This window comes from Zingiber officinale, chromosome 3A, assembly GCF_018446385.1.
Source record: "Zingiber officinale cultivar Zhangliang chromosome 3A, Zo_v1.1, whole genome shotgun sequence".
Taxonomy (NCBI): Eukaryota; Viridiplantae; Streptophyta; class Magnoliopsida; order Zingiberales; family Zingiberaceae; genus Zingiber; species Zingiber officinale.
Window position 1 is genome coordinate 1,854,239 of NC_055990.1, and position 24,062 is coordinate 1,878,300.

At 36.0% G+C, this 24,062-nt stretch overlaps 2 protein-coding genes across 2 annotated transcripts in view; one reads left to right on the plus strand and one right to left on the minus strand.

Moving 5' to 3' along the window:
- Positions 1 to 20,034, minus strand: part of LOC122053451 (guanine nucleotide exchange factor SPIKE 1-like) — a 23,219-nt gene extending 3,185 nt beyond the window's left edge. Inside the window, exons 1-20 of the mRNA XM_042615502.1 lie at positions 19,755 to 20,034; positions 16,434 to 16,441; positions 16,151 to 16,240; positions 14,898 to 15,060; positions 14,701 to 14,828; positions 11,630 to 11,739; positions 11,480 to 11,535; positions 11,265 to 11,362; positions 10,987 to 11,124; positions 10,359 to 10,673; positions 9,855 to 10,145; positions 8,984 to 9,151; positions 8,699 to 8,890; positions 8,548 to 8,591; positions 6,238 to 6,307; positions 5,912 to 6,073; positions 2,937 to 3,044; positions 2,750 to 2,787; positions 1,033 to 1,177; positions 5 to 28 (exon numbers count right to left, since the gene is read on the minus strand). Of these exons, the coding sequence (XP_042471436.1) occupies positions 5 to 28; positions 1,033 to 1,177; positions 2,750 to 2,787; positions 2,937 to 3,044; positions 5,912 to 6,073; positions 6,238 to 6,307; positions 8,548 to 8,591; positions 8,699 to 8,890; positions 8,984 to 9,151; positions 9,855 to 10,145; positions 10,359 to 10,673; positions 10,987 to 11,124; positions 11,265 to 11,362; positions 11,480 to 11,535; positions 11,630 to 11,739; positions 14,701 to 14,828; positions 14,898 to 15,060; positions 16,151 to 16,237 (2,337 nt within the window). The 5' untranslated portion in view covers positions 16,238 to 16,240; positions 16,434 to 16,441; positions 19,755 to 20,034. The remainder of the gene's footprint in view (positions 1 to 4; positions 29 to 1,032; positions 1,178 to 2,749; positions 2,788 to 2,936; positions 3,045 to 5,911; positions 6,074 to 6,237; positions 6,308 to 8,547; positions 8,592 to 8,698; positions 8,891 to 8,983; positions 9,152 to 9,854; positions 10,146 to 10,358; positions 10,674 to 10,986; positions 11,125 to 11,264; positions 11,363 to 11,479; positions 11,536 to 11,629; positions 11,740 to 14,700; positions 14,829 to 14,897; positions 15,061 to 16,150; positions 16,241 to 16,433; positions 16,442 to 19,754) is intronic.
- A 3,172-nt stretch (positions 20,035 to 23,206) lies between these two features.
- Positions 23,207 to 23,809, plus strand: LOC122053452 (protein FANTASTIC FOUR 1-like). The gene has a single exon (XM_042615504.1). The coding sequence runs from the start codon at positions 23,207 to 23,209 to the stop codon at positions 23,807 to 23,809; it is 603 nt and encodes a 200-aa protein (XP_042471438.1).
- The last annotated feature ends 253 nt before the right edge of the window (positions 23,810 to 24,062 follow it).

The window sequence follows — 24,062 nt, forward strand, 5'->3', positions numbered from 1 at the left end:
AAACAGGCCCAACTCTATAGCCTTTGGCCTGTGGAACAATAAATAAAGTGTCATCATAAATAATGACTAAATGAAGTAAAATAGTGTTCTAACAAAGTGCATCTCTAGCTCAACATAGCAAACTCTGGAAAATACAGGTGAGCAACTAACAAGAAATGCTACTGAATAATACAATATAGCTAAGATAAAGTTAGCTAAAGATACGCATACAAAAGACGGCAGGTAGAGTTTCATGTATAAATAGTTAACTGAATTTGAAGTTTGCATTCCTAGATGGAACAAATATTTAAACTTCATCCAGTAAGTTTATTGTGCTATGGTTCATATCGACTTGTGCCATTAAGTTTGTGATGATTTTGTATAGTGATAATTCCTAATAATAAATTAGGATGTGGGTGATTATTATATGTTGTGCTAGAGGTGTTTCTATATTGTATTAAATTGTAAGATTTGTATTTACAAGAAATATAGAAAAACAAGGGAAATTCAGCCAAAAATTTCTATAAATTTTGTTTTAGAAAATAAAGGAACAAAATTTCCATGTGGTGCGAGGACTTAGTTTTCCTGAGGAAGAAACCTCTAGCTACATGATACTTTAAGGAGAAAAAGGATATGCGTCAGCTGGTTGGAGAATTCAAAATGGCATTCACACCTCACATTTTAAATCTAAGTAAATCTTATGCAGAACATCAAAGCAAAAAAACTAATAACCCATTCAACGAAAGAATCAAAAGAATCTTAATTTTTTGAATCTAAGATAAACAGTATATTAGTAAGTCAAACAGATATTCATGTTCAGCAATCAACATAGTTCTTCTATCTTAAATGCATGAAGGAACTAGTTGGCAAGTACTTTTTAAAATAACATACCCTTGGGCCTTGAGAATTGCTTAATTGTTTTGAAAATCACATAATATTTCCAAAAAAGATAAGTTATTCCAAGAGATTGTAAAAGTGTGATTCTTATACTAGCTATTACACTATGCAAGATATTTAAGCAAATATAAAACCTAAATTACCAATTATTGTTACCTTACTGCGTGCCAAGCTACCCCACACTGTAGACAAACCAGCATAAACTGGTGCTTGCCGACCACCAAAATCATTAAATGCATAGTCAACATATTTCACAAGAAAACTATTTCGATCAGCTCCATCAGATGATTCTTGTTGTACCCTGCACAATGATCCATAAATTTTAATGTAAACACAGGACCATAAAATATTTTTCTCCAAAGAGGACCAAAAAATACTGAATCATTTAGTAAATGGATAATTACGTATCGGTTAAGGGATAGCTACCTTTCAAATAGTAAAGTTCATTAGACGATAAATTCAGAATCAAACTGAAGATCGTCACTGCAGATAATGTCATAGTCACTAAATATTTGTATGCTATAAGCATGTTTTTTGCCAGGGCAATAACCTAAGCAGGATGTAACCAACATAACAGATATGGAATTAAACATATGTGATCGGCGGTAAGAATGGGGACCCATCTAAGAGTCTCAACGAGGACGATGAAGCCTAAGGTTAATAGCCCGTCAGTAACTGAGTAGGTCAGCGACTGAGATAACCATCGAGGGCTTGGGTTTCAAGGCGGGGAGGATCGAAGGCGGCGGAAGTTCGCTCGGTGCCGGAACCCGAGCGGGTCGCCTGTCGCCAAGATAAGGCGGGTAGAAAGGTGGGCCGAGCGCGGCTCGGGATATGGGATATCAGGCATGTCGATGATTAAGCTCTGATCGCCGCGATGGAGGATCTTGCCGCTCGCATCGATGGAAAGGTTGATCTAGATGGTGGTATGACCTCATGGACTTCCCGAGATCCATATACTGGGCATGGCCCTTCGATGATCCATACTGGGCATGGGCTGTGTGGTTGCTTTGATTGGCTACCGTGCTTCTTTGAAGGTCTATATAAGGTCTCCATTTCTTCACCGACACGAAGTCTTCTACTTAAAAGCCACTTCTTTGCTATTTCCTCGCTGAGGGCCCGCCGGAGACACCCCTCCCGGCTCGGTTTTGCTGCAGGTTCGCCGGAGCACTTGAGGATCCAGTAGAGAGCGCCACGTCCCCAGCGTTCGTTGACCCCTGGTTCGGACAGGATCAATATGATAAACCAATTTGCATGAACATTATGAGGTCACACAAATTCACTTGCGTATCACTAGAGAAAATGTTGGTGCAATTGGCCCAAAGTGGTCCAGTGCAACAAAGGGTTTAGGTTAGATATGTGTATTTGAATGTGCAAGAACTTGATGGATACACACATAGAGACAACTTGGCGCAGCCAAGGTCATGGTTATCTGATGGTTCAAGATCTGTTGAGATTGGAGAAGGATGATATAAGACGTTTGAAGGACCATGGGGCGAGGAGCATCAAAGTGCAATTATGTCTAAGTAGCGGACAGCGGACTACATAAGTGGAGCGTGAAGGGTGGCATGGGGAGAGAGCCAAAGGGTTCAATGTATCCAAGGGACGCTAAGCTTGACAAGAGATGGCTAAGAAGCGGACTATATAAGTGGAGCGTGAAGGATGACATAGGAAGGGAGCTAAGGGCTTAGAGCATCCTATTGGTACAAAAGTATCTTTTTGGAAAAATCTAAGAATCAATCCAGATTAACTTTAATATTTTCAACTATGTTACATCACGAAGTACTTTATGGACAAAACTGCTCCATTCGAATGATAAAATGGATTCAAAGATAGATGTGAAGAAACTCTAAAAAAGATTTTGATGCATACACACCTGGTTAGAATGTTAACCATAGCTCGAAATGCTGCAACCTAAACAGATAAAATTGTGTTCAAATTGATTGCACGGCAAAAGAAGAAGAAAAGAGAACACTTTCAGCTAAAAATAATGGTCTTTAGATTAAAGATCCACTTGTGCAATCAACCATTTATGTCCACAAGGCAGAGGGGAAAAAAAGAACCTGCAGGGTTTCACCACCATCACCAATAAGATGGAGGAGCAAATTAAGTATTGGTTGGAGAAACTGTAATAAGGCAGTGGAGTCAACATTCTTTAAGCTGTTAATTGCCTGCATACTCATCAGATACAAACAGGAAATCAGAAGAGAGCCAACAAATGAATGAACAATTTGTATTAAAAGGTTTAAAATGTTATATTGATGAATAATAAAAATTCAAAAAATAAACAGAGGCAAAGAGAACTACCATGGGTAATCAAGATGGATCTCCATTATGCCTAACATAGTATTAGAGTAACCATTACATGATACCAATCCATGCAATTTCGATCTTCATTACAATCAACTTTCACCAATGATATGTAGGCTCAATTTCGTCTCTAATTCAAATACCCATTGTACCCTCCTACTCACAAGCACTGATAACTTCCTGCTATAGGTTGTCACACAATGTTGCTCTTCCCATACGTGATGCCTGCGACCGAGAACCCTCCACTGAGAAACCCCACGTGCATCGCCTCCCCGCATGTCATCTCCTTGAATGATGCCTCCCTGCATGACCCCTCTCCCACACTACAAGGATTCTATTGATATTATCTATTCTAAATCAGCCTCTTATCTACATGGAACATCCTCTGGCGTTGTTATCTCTTTCGACACCATTCCTAACTAATGCTCGCTAAGAGGGAGTAGAAATATGAATGAGTTCCTCTCCTCTTGACCAACCAGCACACCATTGCCAAGTTATTTTGCTATATAAATCTTCTATCAAGTTATTTATGAATTTCTGCACATTCATCTTCTGTCTAGATTTGGTCAGGACTGTTAAGGAAGAAGAAATCTCTTCTTCCTCTTTCTAGCTAGAATTTTTTCCTTTAAATAGTAGCACTATTAATGCACTTTTTCCAATGTACCCACTGCAAACCTTGGCAGCAACTGCTACTCTGATGTCAAGTAGTTGTTTGCCTTCATTGGTGAACATGACGTGAGTACTTGATGGTGAAAATTTTGGCAGTACAAACCCAACAGTGTGAGGTCATGGAGGTTGGTCCAGTGGATAGAACAAGCCAAAATGCAACCACTATAGATACTTTCTCCATGTCAGGATATCTGCTACTCCTGTGACTATTCATGAGGCCATCTCAAATCCTCTAGACACCACACATGGCACAGTCAGCAACAGCTAGTTAAGAGTTAGGATAGTCCAGCTCCTGCAGATCATTTCATCTCCTCTAGCTCTAACTCCACTATCAATTCTTATTAACATGTTGTGGCAAATGCCTCCTCTCAGTTAAACATCTTATATGTTTGAATTAACATGTTGCGAAAGATGCCTCTTCTCAGTTAAATGTCTTACCTCATATAGGTAGGTACAAATCCGGCAGCCTTCTAACTACATCCTTACTCAAGCATCTCACACAAACATGTTTAGTAACATCCATTTATTCCTTAATTTTATATCACTTAGTTCTTATATCAACGTCATGTTTTGTCAATGGTTCTTTCTCAATAGCAAAAGGCTTCAGACAAGTTTTGTTAATCTATCTTTATCACTTTCTTTAGTTTTTTATGCGACTGATTTGCCAATGAATTTAGTATAGTCAGTAAGTTTACTAAATATTTAAATTGCTCCATATCATTTACTGGTAATTATGTTTCCATTTAAAATTTGCAAACAGGGAGATTGGCATTGGGCTCTAGGTGTCTATATTGATATCATATTGTGGCTGACATGCACAGTCTTTAACCCAGAGTTCCACAAGAACACATAGAAAATGATTTTCATTTCAACATAGGGAAATTACAATCAAATGAATTGTTGCATTATTTGCATCAATTAGCAGATTTGTTAACCACGTTCTTAAGAAGTTCTAGAATTGTATACATCTTTTAACAAATGGATAATATCTTTGAATCAACATTGAGGAGAGTGGTACGTACCTAAAATATAAATACAATGTATTAAATAAAAGGCTTAAAGTGTAATTTTATATTGATAAATAAACATGGGTAAAAGAGACTGCCATGGGTGAGAAACTCTAATAACTTACCTGAATTACCCTTAACAAAATAAATTAGACATTAGTGACCATCTAGCCCTAATCAAAAGAAAGTCAACGCCTGCAGCGTATGTCAGATTATTTATGAAATCAGTTTGGAGTACACTTATGTACAATGCAGTAAAAAATATAGTTGAGTCTTAGATTAATCAAAAATAAATTTCTGAATACCAATATAATGATAAATTTATACTGAATGTTTTATGTTTTTCTGATTTCTAACTATATATGAGTTATTATTACATTTTCAAATTTGTTTCTACTTACATGAAATTTTTAAATTTTTTTCTTCTAGAAACAGCCTCTCCACTACCAAGTGAAGATGCACTTCAACCGTCTACACATTCCACTGTGAGCAGCCTTGTGTATTATGCTGTTCCTCTCAAATTTGTTTTGGGCCATACTTATGAAATAGGAAGGTTGGAATTTGCATCTCAAAAGTGTTCAAATTGCTGAATTGTGTCGAGAACAATCTATAACTGTATCTAACCAAGTTTAGTCATAATATGTTTAAGTTTGATTTACTGTCGTCAGTAATATATGACAAAATGATAAATGAAATCAGGAACCACTAACTCTGTCAATGACATGAATCAAATTGCCTGGCTCTCTTATGACTTGACGGCCTATTTTGTTACTTTCCATTCTCCTTGCTCCTCAGATAAAACCAATTGATTGGCACATTCCCAAAAAATAGCAAACGAATATAGAAGAAAAAACTAACCATAAATCAGCAAGATGGATTTAAGTAAGCAGGACAGAACCCTATTGGAATTTTGATTCAGGGGAAAAATGCAATGAGCCTTGAAAGTATGAGTGAAAATTGGCATTCATAATAAATTAAATATAGATGCAAAATTTAATTCCCATTTGGAAAAGTTACGGAGCCAAAACAAATCTCTAAGTGCAAGAATGTACCTCAAGAAGTTCTGATCCCCAAGGTGGACTTGTTCGGAGATTATGCCGGTCATACTCAAGAAAAAAATCACGGATTCGCTCATTGACAGGGATCAAATAAGAGCACAACCTCAAGCGTAATTTGAAGACATTTTTTCCATCCTCTAGAAAGTGCAGTCTCTCCTGAGAAAAAAAAATCCCAGAGAAAAAGGCCATAAGTTCAAACTATGAAATTTTCAGAATGAAAACTCAAAGGCAACTCTATTAAAGTTGAAATGCTAAAATAGCACTACAATACATTTTTTAGTTGGAATATTTCAGCAATGTAAAATGAGGAAAAAGTATACCTTGCTATTATCTTGGAGATAATGAGGAACCAGCTCTCTCAAAATAGGCAAAGATACGTCAGACAGCAGCCTAAAATGGGTGAAAAAGGAATTTTTAAACCAAGAAACATGTATTATTGCAATTAAGGGAACACAATCATGTTACCAGAACGCAAAAATAAAAATTAAGTGATACTTGATATAGCTCACTCTTTCAAGATGACCAAGATAACAAAGTGAATTGATAACACAGATTGCACAACATAAAAATTCATGAATTTCTGGCCTTAAATACCGTCAAACCATCTTAGTATCTTTCTTCATGTTGAATCATGTATATAGCTAAATGAATGAGGATGTCTGATCAAGTAAGATGATTTAGGTATTTACACCATCTACCCATCACATAATTGTTAGGCATTTATTAAGAAATTATTTAGTTATGACTAGACACTTAATTCATTCAGCAAAGGCATCCACAATCAGATTAACCCAATTCAACATGATGAGATTGTGGTAAGCTGAGCACAATCAAGACACCACATGTTATTCATCATCAGTATTCATAAGAAATCAGCAAAAATTGTCAGGCTAGTCATTTCTATTTACAATCAAACTCACAGTTTTGGCTGCCGTAATGTCTGTAACACATCAAATAGAATAAAACTATGAAGACTTAAACATGCTAGGTGTTAAAATAAGCCATGTCAAAGGATGTAGAAACTCCACCCTGTTACTCTTCATTCTGTTACTTATTACCATGAGGTCGGTCCTTCACCTAAGTCTTAGCAATTTGGACTAGATTCGGATGGTATTGGGTTTAACACAAATAAGCATAGAACCAAAACAAGGATCCTTAGAAGCTTTTCATTTTTTCAGATTAAAAGAATTTTGTGTATCAGCAAACATCATAGTTTGAGCATTTTAATTGTTTACTATAAAGGGACTAATTTATATAGTTAGCACTCGTCTTCATATGTGGGTGGGGAACTTAATTTTGATTGTCCTCAGCCTCATGATAGTTGATTAGATTTTTTTTTTTTTTTGAAACAGGTGGGATCTGTGTGTGTGTGTGTGTGTGTGTGTGTGTGATACCTATTAAAGTTAATTGGCTAACTATTAATCCCAAAGCTCAAACCGTTAGGAAATAGGTACCAATTTATATATTTCTATTGTTGGCAAAAGATAACAAACATGAACAACTTCATGGTCACTTCCCATTACTCTCTTTAATTAATCTTTTCTAACTATTTCTTTTATTTAATTTCTTTTTGCTTGTCACAGCTGGAAAGTTTATACTTTGATATGTCAGACAGCATTGAATCCATCCTGTGTGTTTATGTTTAAGACCACAATGGATTACTATCAAGAGGATTGTTCATCCTACAGTTTTGTTATTAAAAAAGAACATCACCAACTGGGCAATGGAAAGCTGAGTGCAAGAACTACTCTTGTATCAAGATTGTGTTTGATCAGTATTTATCACAAATTATAGTTTGTCAGAGTGAGTATACTTTGTCATTTATGATGATGCATTATATCGAAGTAAAAAATTAATATAGTGAGGCATAATTATGTTTCTCATGTTCAAGACAAATGCCTAGACATGGCGCTTAAATTCATGAAAATGTACATTCACTATATTGTATATGGTTTTCACTGCAGGCTTCCATAAACTTGCAAGTATAACTCCCTCACAACTAGAATACTAGATAATGCTTGCAAGTATAACTCCCTCACAACTAGAATACAAGATAATGACTAATGTAAAGGATAGCAGTCCTACTCCTATCCAATGTGACAGCTATAAAACACCATAAATAACTAAAATTTTGCAAATGTAAAAAACGGAAATAGGCTTTTAAAATGATTGTATATGCAAGAAGAATATTTATACCGAGATCTACAATCAAATGCTTGTTATAGATATACCTTTACACTTTAATGACTTTGAGTCACTTGACACAAACATCAGTGATACAATAGGGAAGATGTGTCTTAGCGATAGACTAGTAAAGATACATGTATCGACTTGTGGACTTCTAGTGATTGTATGCTCTTTATTATAGGCTCTTAGTGGTACTCTCTTGAGACATTCATAAAACATTTACCTTTCCCCAAAAAAAGTTCAAAGCCTTCCTTCCAGGAAACCATAAAAAGAGAAAGCTCAAGAGAAATCTAAAAGATAAAAGAAAGTTGAGGTTATTGGAAAAATATATTGTATGTCCATTTCAAAAGAAAATAAATAAATGAATAGGATTAATTTAGCTTAAAGCAAAGTTAAGATCAGAAATCTATAGCAGACATCATATTGAGACATGCAGCACTTACTGAATGTGGGAAGTCAAAGGAAGTGCAGCATAACCAATAATCACCTACATATTGAACTATCAGTTAATAATGGGAAGAATGTTCCACATGTGATTTAACAGAAATACAAAATCCACCTATGAAACTAATCAAAAGCATGATTAGTACTTACAGGCTTGGGAGCTTCAAGTTTCATCAGAAGATCAACATGAAAAAAAGTAAACAAGAGATGGTGCTGGGGTGTCAAAATAGCAGGGAGGCAAAGTTTAACTTCATCATGGTAGCACGCCATTCTAGCTCCAACTGCAATTTGTGTATGAGCATACTTTTCAAGAGTTTGACCTTGTTCCTTTGGAAATACAGCCTGAGCAACCAAACAACCAGAAACTCCACAGAATGAAGAATTCTAAAGTGAAAGTGATAAACAAGAACTTAACCACTTCTCATTAACACAAACCTCTAATGGCTGCTTTTGGATGTCAGCATCATCCTTTCGCATTTCTATCCTTATGAACAAATTTCTTTTACGACCCAAGCTAACAGTTAAAGGATAAACATAAAGACAATGGAAAAGTTGCGAGAATGGCTCGCTTCTAGTCATCCTCCGAAAATCAAAAGCTTGAAACTGTCACGCACAAGTGTACATTTAATGTCATCTCAATAAAATCATTAGCTATAAAGATCAAAAATTTAGCAGCCTAAAAACAAAATGGGGTAATTAATGGTGTATGTTCCTTATCAACAAAACTTTCGCATGTTCTGATAAGAGAGAGGTAACTAAACAGATACAGCTTTGCACAATTTGCCTAGCAAGGATACAAGAGAACATTTTAAAAGAAATTAATGATATATTGTTCTGCTAAATAATATCTAGCAAACAGAAGTAGTAGATAATTTAATTTAATTTTCCAAAATCACAAACTGCGACAGAAAAAAATAACAAACAAACAAACAAACATGCAAAACAGCTATAATAAGCTTACAGCTTGAAATAACTAAAATGCACTTCCTATAAATTACTACATATCCGTGAAAGAAAAACCTTATAAAGAGTATTTTTACCTAAGAGAACCACCAGAATCTCCAATAGAGATTGTTCACAATACCTTCAGATAAAATTCAAGAGATGGCACAGAGAAGCTTTAAGAATCAGGAAGAGTAATGTTTTGTAAAGAAAATATGAAAACAATACTAGCAAAGTAGCACCTCCAATTTAGAAACATTATGCTTTTAAGTAAAGTGAATAGACAAATCTGCTGAACTTCAGGATGTGTTAAAGCAAGATTACAGATTGAATACTGATAAATAGCAGACAAGATACTACTTACATGATCACTAAAATCAGGATGATCTTCTCCAGCTGGAATTGACACATTCCTACAAATATCCTTTCGATTAATGCCAATGAACTTCAAACTACCACTCCTGGGGATATCAGGACCATTGCTATGATGCTTTCCTAAAGAAGTTTCAATAAAACGATCACCAGCATCATTTGAGTCATTGATTATGCTTCCACCGTCAGAAATATTGTCCACATCAATGAGTGATGTATGAAGTTTTTCAACCTCCAATTTCAATACACCTTTAACAGGCTTGTGTACTTTTCTTTTAGGATCCTAAAATATACAAAAACGGCAAGTAAAACTAAAGTCAGGAGCTTTCATTGAAACAAATTAATAATCATAGATCAACATCTGAATCCATCCAGCAAATACAGAAGGATATTGTTTATTTTCCTTTTATCAGCAGCATAAACACCTAATAAGGCATCATTATATGTACCAGAAAAAGATAACTAAAATTATCAAGAGTTTATGCAGACAAATCACCAGAAGTAAGTCCTCTGTATAACTCTCTTTGACTTTGTTTAAATTTGATATCTCCACAATAACAGAGCTTCCACTTGAATATTGAGCTTGTTTGCCATCCAAAGTGATTTTTGAAACATGTTCAGCAAAAGTATCTAGAGGGGTTGGGCCAGATACATTGGGAGTAAGAGGACTGCTAGGAGATACAGCACCACCAGCGGCAGCAACATTGTTGCTTTCAAACAATGGAAATATCGTCCATGCAAATGATTGTCGGCAAGGCATGATCCTTGACCAAACTTGGAGTTTCTGCTTTTCTCTCTCAGCCATATGAACCTAACATATGAGGTAGCTTACAAGTTAAAGTATTCAAAATTCTTCATATCACACATGTGCCAGAGTCCTTAATAAAGCTGAAGAATAATTAGCAATGTGAGAAAACTGAAATTTAGCAGTGGCAGCACTAGTCTAAATTTTGTTATGGTTTGTGAATGACAATTTTAGAAATTTCAATGCCTAATAAAAAACAAAAAAGAAAACAACTATAGAAGATCAATTTTAACACAGTAGAGAGAAGTGTGTACCTATTTCAATTGCCTTCAAAATCTATGAAAAAACACCATATAACAATTTTCAAATTTCAACTTACAGGTTCCTTACGAGAATAAACAGAAGTTGTAACTCCTCCTTCCTCAGTAGCTGTCCTCTCAAGTTGAATAAGCAGGCAAATTGACGCTGAGGGGGCATCCAAGGAGAAAACAGCACGATGTAACAAAGAAGTGTTAACCTACAAAAAGAATTTTAGCAAAAGAAAATATTCTTTTCAGAAAAAATGAACCATTGTCATAATCAGAAAAAAGAAATAGCAACAAATATTCATTTATGACTTCACTTAACCACACATCAAATTAAACAAGCACGTCTTACATCCTGTCCTTCAGTTGGCAAAACACGGAAGTGGAAGTCCTCAGACAATTTTTCTTTCCTGTCTCTGTTATATAAACAAATTGTGCCATAAAAAGGCTCTGCAAAAAAAATCCCCAAGGATCAGTAATCAACATAAATGGACTAAGGACTGGAGATGGGCTCAATAAGTACATATGTACATTGGCATAAGGAACCCATCAACAAGATGCACTTACCAATTAGTCCAACTTGGAATGATAATGACAGCACCTTCACAGTTATCTTCAATCCACTGAGATCAACAGCACAGATTTAGCAAAACAATGGCCAAAAAATGAGAAACATTATTGCAGATTTTCTAATTTTGATACATTCTTAATGTGAACCTGGTATGGGTTGGTAGAGTTTCAGGAGTCCTTTGACCAACTATTAGTGATCTTTCATTTTCCCAGTCAAAAGCTGGTTCATAAGGTGGGAGTGGACACTCACCAAAATGCTGGAAAACAAGTGAAGATAGTGATGACTAGCAATGCTAGATGGAAAATCATACACAAGATTAGCAAAACCAATAAAAAAAAAGGTAAATCAAGAAACATAAAAAAGGCATTAGTGGCCAATGTCACTTCAAGGAGATACAATAAAAAGATGGAAGTCTTGGGTGACACGATATGTGAAAGTTAAAAGGTCCCATCATTGGAGGAAAAAAATGCTAAAACAAAAAAAAAAACACAACGAACCATGTTACACTGTAACAAAATAATTGTTCGCTTTGGCTATTTCTAATTTACTAGCAACTAATGCACTAGGACACAACATGAGAAACTAGGGCTGTAAACGAGCCAAGCTTTGTGTTGTCCAAGCTGGTTTGATAAGCTAACAGAGCCGAGCCGAGCTGAGTCTAAAATGAAACTTGTCATTGAAACGGTTGTTCAAGCTTGACTTGGTTTCTTGGTTCATTTAAATGTTATTGAGCTTTCAATTTGAGTTTGTTTGAAACTTTTACATTTTTAAGCTTAATTGGTTGGTTAGTGAGCTTAATATTGCAAGCTTGATTGTTTGTTCTGAGAGCTTTTTTGTTCATTTACAAGTTTGATAAGAGTTTTGCTGAAGAACATTATTCATAAACTTTGTTGGTGGACATAGTTCACAAACAAGTCACAACTTTTGTTCTTGAAGGTTAACAAGTTAAACGCATATGTATCCAAGTTTGTTCATTTAGTTTAAAGAATTGTTCAAGCTAGTTTATTTAATTGATCTTGTGTATATTGAACGAACATATACAAGTTCTTACCAAGTCAAACACCAAATTTGCTCATGTACATTTGGTTCATTATAGCCCTATGAGAAACTCTCTGGTCTTTTGTAATATGAGGAAGTGTAATTTACAACAATGCAAACTTTGAGACCAAGTGACGCAATACTGACCATGACTTAGGTTTTTAAACCATATCTCATTCATGTTGTCCAAAGAAGCCAAAAGAGGAAACAAAGCAAACCAAACATCTTGACCTACTAATGGAACATATCAAATTAAAAATTTACAAATCACATGATTCCTTCTATAATTACCCATGACCTTAATGTCTTTCAACTAAATTAGCTTCTTTATTCGCTATATCTACTAAACGCATAGCACCGCTTTGCATATGAGAGTCATATCCGTTGATAATTAATTTTTTTTTAATTTGTATATCCCATTTATGAATTGAATTTCCTCATTACATCTCATTTAGATGTATTCCTATCCTTCATATCTATTTATTTAACTATATTGTGAGGAAGATTAATTATAATGTTTGTTTATTTATTTTGTCAATTTATTTAAACACAAATTCAATTTTAAAATAGAGGAAAATGCAAATTTGTTGAGAGATTCAAATTAACTTTGTCACAAGTTATGTGGACCCATACTCGCCATTACCACATTCACATACCATGATTTCAACAAAGACAGAGATAATATTCTCACCCTATAATAAACTTTTGCCGGATAATAAACTTAGATGTTTTTAATTCAACGGAAAAGGCGACTAAAAAGGAATAAGATAAAGTGAAAAAAAAAAAAAAGAGAAGCAAAGTACATCAATTTTTTACTCATTGAAAGGAATGCCCAATGAAAAAATATCACTAAACAAAGTTAGTAAAGCAATTATTCTCTATGCTTGAAAACGACATCCTAAAAAGAATAGCCAACAACTTATCTAGAGACAAGCTCTCCTCGATAGGGGAGAATAATGCAAAATGGAAATTATTTTAATTAAAATTTTAAATTTATAATTGACTTTGGTGATTATCCTAATTTAAGTGTTGAAGTTGTATCTTTGAATTTGATTAGAGTTCAATGCATATCTTTAGCATAGTATGAGTTCTTTTGGTTATGTAAGATTTTATTGGGATGATCGTGATTCACAATCAGTGGCCTCTTTCCTAGTTTAGTTGATAATAAGTCAACAAAAGTATAATTGTGTATATATTGAAGCTCCAATTAATAAAATTTCTTCTTTAATAAACTTTGTGTGAGGTTAATAATTTTTTGTATGAGGTTTGTTTTCTCTTCTTGATAAAATTAATCTCTTCACTTCATCAATTTCGGATAAATTTTTCTATAGTTTGTGATTTCACTTTTGGTGTTGCGTCAACATCATTTGTTACCTTATGTATAGAATTATTTTATTTTATTATCACTTCCACCGGGGAGCCTTGGCGCAATTGTAAAGTCGTTGCTTTGTGATCTAAAAGTCACGGGTTTGAATCCTAAAAATAGTCTCTTGCAAAAAAATAAGATAAGGCTGCGTCCTTCCCCGGGACTCGCATGGCGGGAGCTTCGTGCACCGAGCTGTCTTTTTTTATCACTTTCACCAATTTTGAAGGGGAGCCTTGGCGCATCAATGAAGTTGCATACAATAGATAAATGTGGTCCAACCCTTCCACACGACCCCGCATTGCATTGGTGGGAGCTTCGTGCACCAAGCTACCTTTTTATCACTTTAACCAATTTTGTTTCATTAATCCTATATTACACAACCACAATCAGTCTGCTTTAACAATCCAATCTCAAAGCCAATCCTGATTTTGACATCTATGGTGTTCATCGCTCATCATAACAAGTTCATGTCCTGTTTCCAACTACATATAAGTTGAATTCATGTAGGAAGGAGTATCAATTTAAAATGCCTTCCGACTACAAATGGGTATTACAAACTTATAGCTAGATGCATTGTTTTTAGAAATTCAAGCTAGATTATTTTAAAAACCTATTTAGGCTACATAAGGAGATTAATCAATGTGGTAAACATTAAGGTGTCAAATCTCTTTAAACCAGCATTTAGCTAACACTTTCATCCATTAACATCGATAATTATCAATTAAGAAGAAGATAATACAAAAACATCTTCTCCATAGAGAAATGGAATATGTTTATTTAAACATAGATCTAAGTCAAGCATTCAGAAGGTACCATGTCCTGACAATTGAAGGATGACTTATGTAAGCTGATTTCAGACATTTGTCTCCCTGAAGTACTGGGGACATCATCATAACTAGCATCTTCATTCTTAGAAATCCTTTCACTGGCAAGGCGCATCTCTGAAGAAGGATAAAATCACTGCAAATGAGGATTGGCAAACTTATTTTGTTAACAAACATGTCACGTACCAGTTTCCATATCAGTATCAGGCCCTTCATATATTTGATTTGGAAAAGAGGGTGGCGCAATACTTTCATAGCGTCCGTACTTGTTTTCATCCACCAGCCAATCAGCTTTGTAGCACTGAATCAACTCGTTAAGGTGTGGCCATTGATCCATATTTTCATTTAGCTGAAAGCAAAGAAAGAAAAGTTTATTTCTCAAATGACAACAGGATGGTGATACAAACAAAAAAAGAATGTATGGAAACTTCAAGTTTATCACTACAGTTCAGGATTAAAAATTTAATTTGTAACAAGAACTGGCAGATACCTAAAACTAAACTTTGAATTTCAAAATTGTAGGTTGGCACACACAGATTGCTGGTATGTGATTAAAAAAAAATTTACAAGTAACACAACGATAATATTATGGTTTTTATAGCATTGAACTATTGATTAAACTAGTTATGACAACCCGTGTCTAAAATATACCTGAACCAAAAAACACTTCAGCAACTGATTGAGACTAAATTCATCATTTTTAACATTCCCTAAGTTGGAGTATGAATATCCATAATTCCCAGGTTGCTACATAAAAACATAAATGCAATCCTTCTAAATAACTTGGTAAATGGTAAATATATCAACAAGTTGACTATCAGGAGAACCGTATAGTGTGTTGATTGTCTTGGCTATAACAACATCTAGAACGAAGCGGCATCAACTTGCAATACAAATAGTAACTTGATTATCACAATTTGATCTATGCCATCACAAATGTTGTATGTCATAATTCTTTATTATACTTTTGCAATAGAGTGTGCTACAAATAAGCTTTAGAGTATCATTATGCCAGGTAATCTTGGTTATTTAGAGCAATGAAACCTAAAAAATGATAAGTATTCAATAAGTTTACATGAATTTTCAAAGTGCAATTAAGTCACTTGATTTTTGGCACAATTAAGTCATGCAAGGATGGACCACTATAACTATGTAGAAAATAGATATGAGATAGACTTGCATATAAACTACCTTAATTCTTTTAAAGAAATTTATACATATTCAAGGTTGTTCAATATTTGTACTCATCAATTAGAATCCTTCATCCATCAAGATAAAAAAAACAAGCTGACACAAATACGCCTTCATACAAAATAAATATGAAAACAGTATTATGGTACTGAATTAAACAGTTTAGTTCTGAATGTGCTGAATGCTAGAATCCCAGAAGCTTCTATCAGAAAATAATTAAATGAATACAATAAAAAGATCAGACAAACCAATGGTTCGAACTCTGGATTAGAAGCACACAGTTGGTGTTGTATCCTTCTAAACCGATAACCACTGCTTGATGTGTAATCTTCCATTATCTGGAAAAGTTTCTAATAGATATCATGACCAAAAATCAAATAGAAAAATGTCAACCAATAAACAAAATCAAACATAAAATTCTACACCATCAATGTCACACCCCACTCTAGTTTGATCCACCAGAAGGCAGACTTTGCAAGATGTGTCATCTGAAGTAATGTGAGAGCAAACAAATTTAACTACAAAACATACCTTAACCACTAACAAGAAAATGCACCCAAAGATGCAGCCAACTCGTTAACCAACCTGTAATAGGAATAAAAAGAAAGAAGAAAGAAGAAAGAAAAACAATATATAGGAAATGAGTAAAAATTTGCACATTGGCTAATAATGCATGAATTGAAATTCTCCAAAAATATTATCAATTAAGATTAAGAAGCCTTAAGTTGAAAAACAATTTTAAGATATCAACAATTACCAATCTCAAGTTATCAACAATTAATCCACTTTAAGTTATCACCGATTATCAAGCTTTAAGACATCAATTATCAGCTTCAAATGATCACTAGTTATCAATTTTAAGTTATCACCAACCATTAGCTTCAAATTATCACCAATTATATATCTTGTATTAGGTAAAACACTATAGTCATATCCATGGTTTAAAGTGTCGTGCCGAGACGGTCGAAACAGGTGAAACATCTCGTTCCACCCGGCGACCTGCACCGGCACGACCTCGGCACCATACCCACGATAGCTGCGATGTGTTGCGCAATCCTGTGGCCGCAACAGAGGGGTCGCTCGACCCCGCAACAGCAGCGGAGAGGTTGCATAACCCTTCCGCTGTCGCGTGTGGAGGCATCGTGCGACCCTTGGCTGCTGCAGAGGGGTTGCACGACCACCACGATCACGCTCGAGGAGTCATGTTATCCCCGCGGCCCACGACAAGGCCGAAGTCGCACGAGCTCAGGAGTAGTGTCGGATTTCATTTTTTTTTTTAATTAAACTTAAGTTAATTATTTTAATCAACTCCTAACTATGATGGAGATAATCTAAAGAGACTTTATTAAACCATAATAAAATTATCTAATTAATTCTATATTTCATTTATTTTAATTTAAAAATTATAATAAAATTTTTATTTATTTATTTATCTATTTTCATATCTTTTTCTTTTTTTAAAGATTATTTTTTATATTATTTATTTTGCTTATTTTTTAAATATTTATGTTAAATATTTTATTTTTTAATTAATATATTTTATATTTTAAAAATACCGAAATTATATCGGCACAACGCGATACGGAACCAAAACCGTATCGTTCCGATCCAAGACCGAAACCTCGGCACGGGTCGAAATTTTAAACCTTGGTCATATCCACCAATCAAAAGTGCATCATATATACCTCCACATATGCTATATATATAAAAGGATTGAAGTCCTCACTTCATATGTGCCAAAACCCGACCACATGCTAATGGGCCAAACTCCACCAAGAATATGTCAATGGGCCAAACTCCAAAGACCCAACATGCTTATGGGCCAAAATCCTAAATCACATGGCTTAGCTTTTAGGTTTCTGTTTCCACATTTATTTTCTAACAATTTCATTGTTTATCAAGTCAAACAATAATCTTTCATGAAAAGTCGATTTATACAAGCACCATGGCATCCAGAAGAATTATCAACCTTGATTCAATATGAAAGGTGAAGCAAGATAGTTTAAAATGAAACATAAATTACTATCAAAAGAAACCATGAAGAGAGAAATATTTAAGCAACTTTTGAAAATATACCCTCCCAAATTTAACGTCTATTATATCCATTTCACATTATAACCTTAATGCATCAAGATAGATTGAAACAGTTCACCAACTATTCTTTCACATGATTTAGTTTCTGATTAATTCAGGGTTTACCTCCCATTATTTTAAATTCTCTTTCTAACACCTATTTAGAAAGATTGGACAACTTTTTAAACGAAAAACAAGTTACACCCCTAACAGTTTAATCATGCACAATGTTGTTCTTAAAGAAACAAGAAAGAACAGCAATATGAATGAAGAGCTACCAATTCATCACTCTTTGACTGCAACAAGGCACCTTTAAAAATTTTTGGATCTTTATCTACTCTCACATCATAAAGATGTGGACAATGATCGATTGTCAAGCTCACCCTTGTGCAGACTAATAGATCTTGCTCTAGAGAGTCAGCCTTGAAGAGAAAAGATCAGCAAGAGAAGAGGGGAATTGAGATATCTTTGCAATTGTGCCTCAAATTGAGAAGGGATAGCACAAGGCTACAAACAATGAGTGAACACCCTCAAAACAACCCAAAAGGTAAGAAACGCCTGTGCACAAACAAAAACACACACAAGAAGAAAAATTATATACTCAAATGGAGAGGACTGTCAATCTTAGATCAAAAATATTACACCTTGCAACCAATAAATGACAGATGCACACTGGCTAAGAAGAAAATATAATGGCTGTTTGGTGAGTAAAAGAAAGGAAACAGGGGAAAACTCACGATGAAAAATTACTCACCTACTCCAGACCAGTGAAGGAAGAAGCTTGGATAAGAGTCACTGCTATATCAGACAAGAGAGGCTACTGAGATCAAGAGAAGGAACGCTTCATGAAGCTCACAAATAGGAAAAGGCAATGTCTCCACATTATCTATGTTGGCTTGCGGAGCTACTGCTGGATCCCGCCCGGGAGGATGTATAGATCGAAAGAAGACTTTGTCTGATGATCAGAGAGTCACAGATAGGGAAAAGGCAATATTTTTGCTTATATATCTTCTAGCTCATGAAACAGAACAATAGAGTAAGAAAGGACTCATCTAGATCAATGGAGAGGAAGGCCAATTGATCAATGGAGGAAGGTATCACAGACCTCATGTGAGAGAGATCTTGGGGGGGTGCTCACAGAGAAAAGGATCTCCCAAATGAGGATCGCAAAGGGGTGCTTGGAGTATGTAGCTCACAAGGAGGTCCAGTCTATTTGGGAGGGGGTGTTGAACAACAAGGTCACCATATGGTTATATTTCGACCGGATTGCTACGCATGCAGATTGCTATGCATGCAACCAGTGATACTATCAGAGCATGGTATTCAATGTACAGTGTGGTGGCCCTAGTGTCGCCCCACTAACCCCATTCAAATTTTTTAACAAATTCCTCGTTGAGCAGGGTGGATAAATCAGGACGTTGATCCTCATTCTTCAATGAGATGCAATAGGAATTATCCCAATGCCATGAACCACACTATATATCAACAAGTCCTACCAAATGGCGTAACGAACAACAATATGAAGCGATTTAAAATGCTTCGGCTTCTAAAGAAATGTACAAACCGAGTGCTACACCGTCATTTTGACAGCAACGATAATGCAATATTGAATATTATACCATTGAATCCGTAAGAGCGAAATAAACCTTACTATGACGGACCCAGAGGAGGAAAGCAGGAAAGGCAGATCTATTGTATCCCTAACCAGATCTGTCAAAACCAGTGAGGACCGAAGCGGAAACCAAAGATGGCTTTGCTTTAAAAGAGAAACGCACATACCTTGAAGGTTTCCTCCGCCGCCGTTAGCATCCGGTGGATAAGAACATCAGCAGAAACGAGACAAAGCAAAAGAGAGGGAAGTTTTCCAGCCGCGAGAGCTCCGGAACCGAGGAGCAGCCAAGCGAGGCCGAGGGTTACAAATCGACGCGACGGAGCCAGCCGGAGAGCAATGCGAGCAAAGAAAAGGGGAAGAGAGATTGCGCAGCGAAAGCAAGAGAGCAGGGGTACTGTCAAAATAACAGTAATAATTGTCTACTAGTAGGGAGTGAGCTGTGATGTGAGCGAGCAACACGGTCGAACTTAGGAGACTTAAAAATCACTGCATTATTAATATGTTTTATTTAACAATATGAAAATGAGGGGAAACAATAAATGCAAAAAAAAAATTAAAAAAAATAGTATTTTGTAATTTAAATTTATAAACATTATTCCTAACAGAAGTTTATTTAAATAATGTTTATTTCTATTTTAAAATAATTAAATATTTATTATGTTTTACTAATATTATAAATTATTAATATTTACAGCAATGGACGAAAGATAAAATTCTTAAAATGCATCTAACTTTATACTAATTTTAAGATTTATGCAACACTATAATAATATTCATTTTTGAAATGTAACAGTATTATTCTTTGAACTCAATATCATAGTGGTTAATGAGGATGACAAAATAGAAATAAATATGACTTTTAAAAAATCAGAAAATTAAATGTCTTTTAAAAATTTGATAACTTTAAATGCATCCTTTAGTCAATAATATTTATTATGTTTTTACAGAAGAAGGAGGAATTAATTAGTGCAGTGTTATACTAAGCATGCATGTCTTTTCTGTATTGGTCTTGAGATAGATTGACGAAGACGTTTAGGATGAACGTATTCATCTTTTGTTATCGTGTTAAACGTGCGCAACTAAGAGGCAGTTGACCACGTGGGTATGTGTCCCTTAGACGCACACATCCAGTGAAAATCTGTAACAATTGTAAATTATCCTTTCTCTTTTAATTTTGTCTTCTCTATCTGTAAAAACCTTCAAATCTACTCTAAACTGTTCATTCTTTTTCTTTGTTCCAAGCCAAAGTGAAATCCAGCCAAGTAAGAAAAAGAAGAAAGAAGATTTCGCAAGGATGGAAGGCATGATTGATCGATCTGTCGTTCCAGCATGCACCTCAAGCTAGTCTTTTCTTCAATCCAACTCTACCTTAAACACCCCAATCTTATCCAGTTGTTCCCCCATGGTGGATTCGTCGAGAATAGCCAGCATAACAGACAAGTATTTTTGAGATTGCTTACAAGGAAAGAAAAAAAAAAGTTTGTCCTTGGAGTAAAAGATGATACTGTTTATTTTAAACACTTCAGTATTATCAGCTATACAGTAAAAATACTCATCACTAAAAATCGACCTCAATACCTATTGATATAAATACTCATATTCTTATCGTTTGGAACCACGAGGTGCAGTCTTCATGGAAGACAAAATGAAATAATGTTAGATTTATGGACAATTTCCACGCAAATCCATAACCTGTGTCTTCAGCGATAAAAAAAACAAAGGGCAGAAGCCAAGGTCAGTCCTCTGCATTATAGTAAGCTCCTCCACCTGATGCCTCCTCGAACAGCATGAAATCTGTGGGTGTGTCGTTTGTAAAGAAAGCTGGTTTGCCAGTGCTTCAACCAAATAACTCCGTTTTTTAAATTTTGCTTTTGTTTACCAATTTTAAAATAGAACTCTAATACACCGTTTTTTCTTAACCGTTGATAGTTTATGTTCGGTCAAATCATCCATTAACGAACAGATTGACATACACGTTCCCTGAAAAAAAAAATCTCAATTAGCTTACACGCGATGACCAACTCAAATGCTCAACATCTTTTAATTACGCTCGTTATTTGGAAGAAAAATTTCTACAAATATGTCGTAGCTAGGGTTCGAACCACGAATACTTGGGAGATAATTTAGATGTCTTACCGTGACACCATGGCCCCGGGGACGACATACACATTCCCTGAGATCATTAGTGAGGATGATAATAAAAAAAATTTTAAAAAAAGACCTAAAACGCATTTTAACAGACTGATGCTGAGAGATCCCGACAGACCTAATAAATTGGAAGAAGAAGAGCGAGGATGAGGATAGAATCTGGTAGAGTTATGCAGAGTTTAGAATTCGGGATCTCTTGTAGTGGTTTTTTCCATTGTTTTTATAATTGTCCAAAGAGTATCTTCGTTTATACATTGTATATTCCCTAGCTATCATCTGTATGTGCCCTTAGGAGATCAAATTGCCCCCACGGGCTGGATTAATTGGAAGGGTGTCTGACACTTACAACGGAGGTTCATGGATCGAGGGTCACCAGTTACACACGAGCGTAAAACCTCGGTCTGCTGTGCTTTAAATTCCACTCGACTCCCAGTCACTCCTCCTGCTCAGTTTAACCGTGATTTACCCACTCTAGATATCTATGGGGCCGAACCCAGGAGGCCGCTAAGGTGACGATTCCACCTTTTTTGTAACCTTAGGAGATCAAATTCGACGATGATTAATTGTCTTTCCATTCACTAAGTGTCACACGTTGAAGGATGACATCTAGACGACCATCTCTAACAATCTTATAACAATCTCTCCATTCACTCAATGTCACGCACTTTGAGATATTCGGTTATACTGCCCCTCATATACTTGTAAGCAAGCCATGTTTGATGTGGCTGCATATGAGGATGAAGTGACGAGAAATTGAGTTATTGTGAAGTGATTTTGATGGTAGACAAAGTCTAAATCTGAGATCTGAGTTCTGGAGGATATCTATGACTTAGGCCGAGCTTGATAAATGATGTCAGGATTTGAGACTAAGGTCTAAAAGACGTCGGTGACTAAGCCCAATCCAAATAGATGGTGTTGAGATTTGAGACTGAGGTCTAGCCAGGTAGATAGTGTCGGGATTAAGATTGAGACCTAGAGGATGAACCAAGTAGATGGTGTTAGGATATGAGACTAACACCTAAGGATATCGATGATTGAAACCGAGTAGATGGTGTCAAGATTTAAAACTGAGGCTTAGAGGTTGTACTGAAGCGAGTCAAGTCTGATTGAGATGGAAATAGAGTCAAAGTCAGTATTGAGACTGAGATTGGGACGGGGTTGGGAGTAGCCCTGTTCTGTCCATGGACTGCTTGAGCGGCTGCTAGTATAAGGAATTATGGTCTATGGATTATGCTCAATTACAGTAGCGAATGGAAACTCATCTGTGCAAAAACACTGCAGAAGAATCATTTATTTGGTCGCCATCATGAAAACGAAATGCCGAAAATTCCACCATTTACCTCCTCGCTCCATTATTTAGCCATGCAGAAGAATCATTTATTTATAGCTTCCACTCGCCACGCTCTCTTCAGACCTCACAGCACCTTTCCTCAATAATTCTTTTTTTTCTTCTTCTTCTTCTTCTTCTCCAATGGCTGCATGGGGAGGCTTGGGCGCATTATTTGAGAATCCCAAGCCCAAGAACCCCACGCTCATCGAGTCCCTGTCTCCGTGGAACCAGATCATGCCCACGAAACCACTAGAGGAAGCCGCCGGCTTCACCGAGATCTTTGGGGAGCTCCACTTCCAGGAGAAGCTCCAGCTCTGCACCGAAAGGCTTGGCTCCGAGAGCTCCGACAACGTCGATCGCCTGACGACGAAGGAACTGGAAGAGAGTGGCAGCGGGCTTAACTCCAGGGAGAAGCCTAAAACCGAGGTTACTGCACACGAGTACAAGAATTGCTCCGCCGCGAGAGCGAGAACTAGAGTGTTCCCTCCCCCGCCAATATCCTCGGCGAGGAGGAGCGGCAACTCGTGGATCTACTTCAAGTCTTGCAGGGAGGACGGGAGGCTCGTTCTGAGGAAGGTCACCGTTCCCACTCAAGAACTCCTGCACGCGTCGCGAGGAGAAGGGCGCCTCAAGCTGCATCTTGTCTTGCCGGACTCGGCCAGCGCCAAAGGAGGTGAAGAACATGAAGAGCGAGAAGGGACGACAGTGGAGGAGGCAGTGGAAGAGACATCGCCAATTATATGATATTCGATTATGATATACCTTTAATTAATCTTTCTAGAGTGAATGATTTGCTCAAAATAAAGCACAAAAATAGTGATATATGAAGAAAGTTTCGATCTTGACAACAAATTAAACTCGACTCAAAGTTGATCTTATTCAACCAAAAATTATAATTTGATGATACGTCAAGGACTTTCCCAAGCCAATTAAGCTTGAGCCAATCATCAGTAGCTTGGCTCTTCAATCTTGATAAACAGAGTCAGCTTTTAAGCTT

Excerpts from the sequence above, each read along its gene's own strand:
- LOC122053452 (XM_042615504.1), top strand. The coding sequence starts at position 23,207 with ATGGCTGCATGGGGAGGCTTGGGCGCATTATTTGAGAATCCCAAGCCC.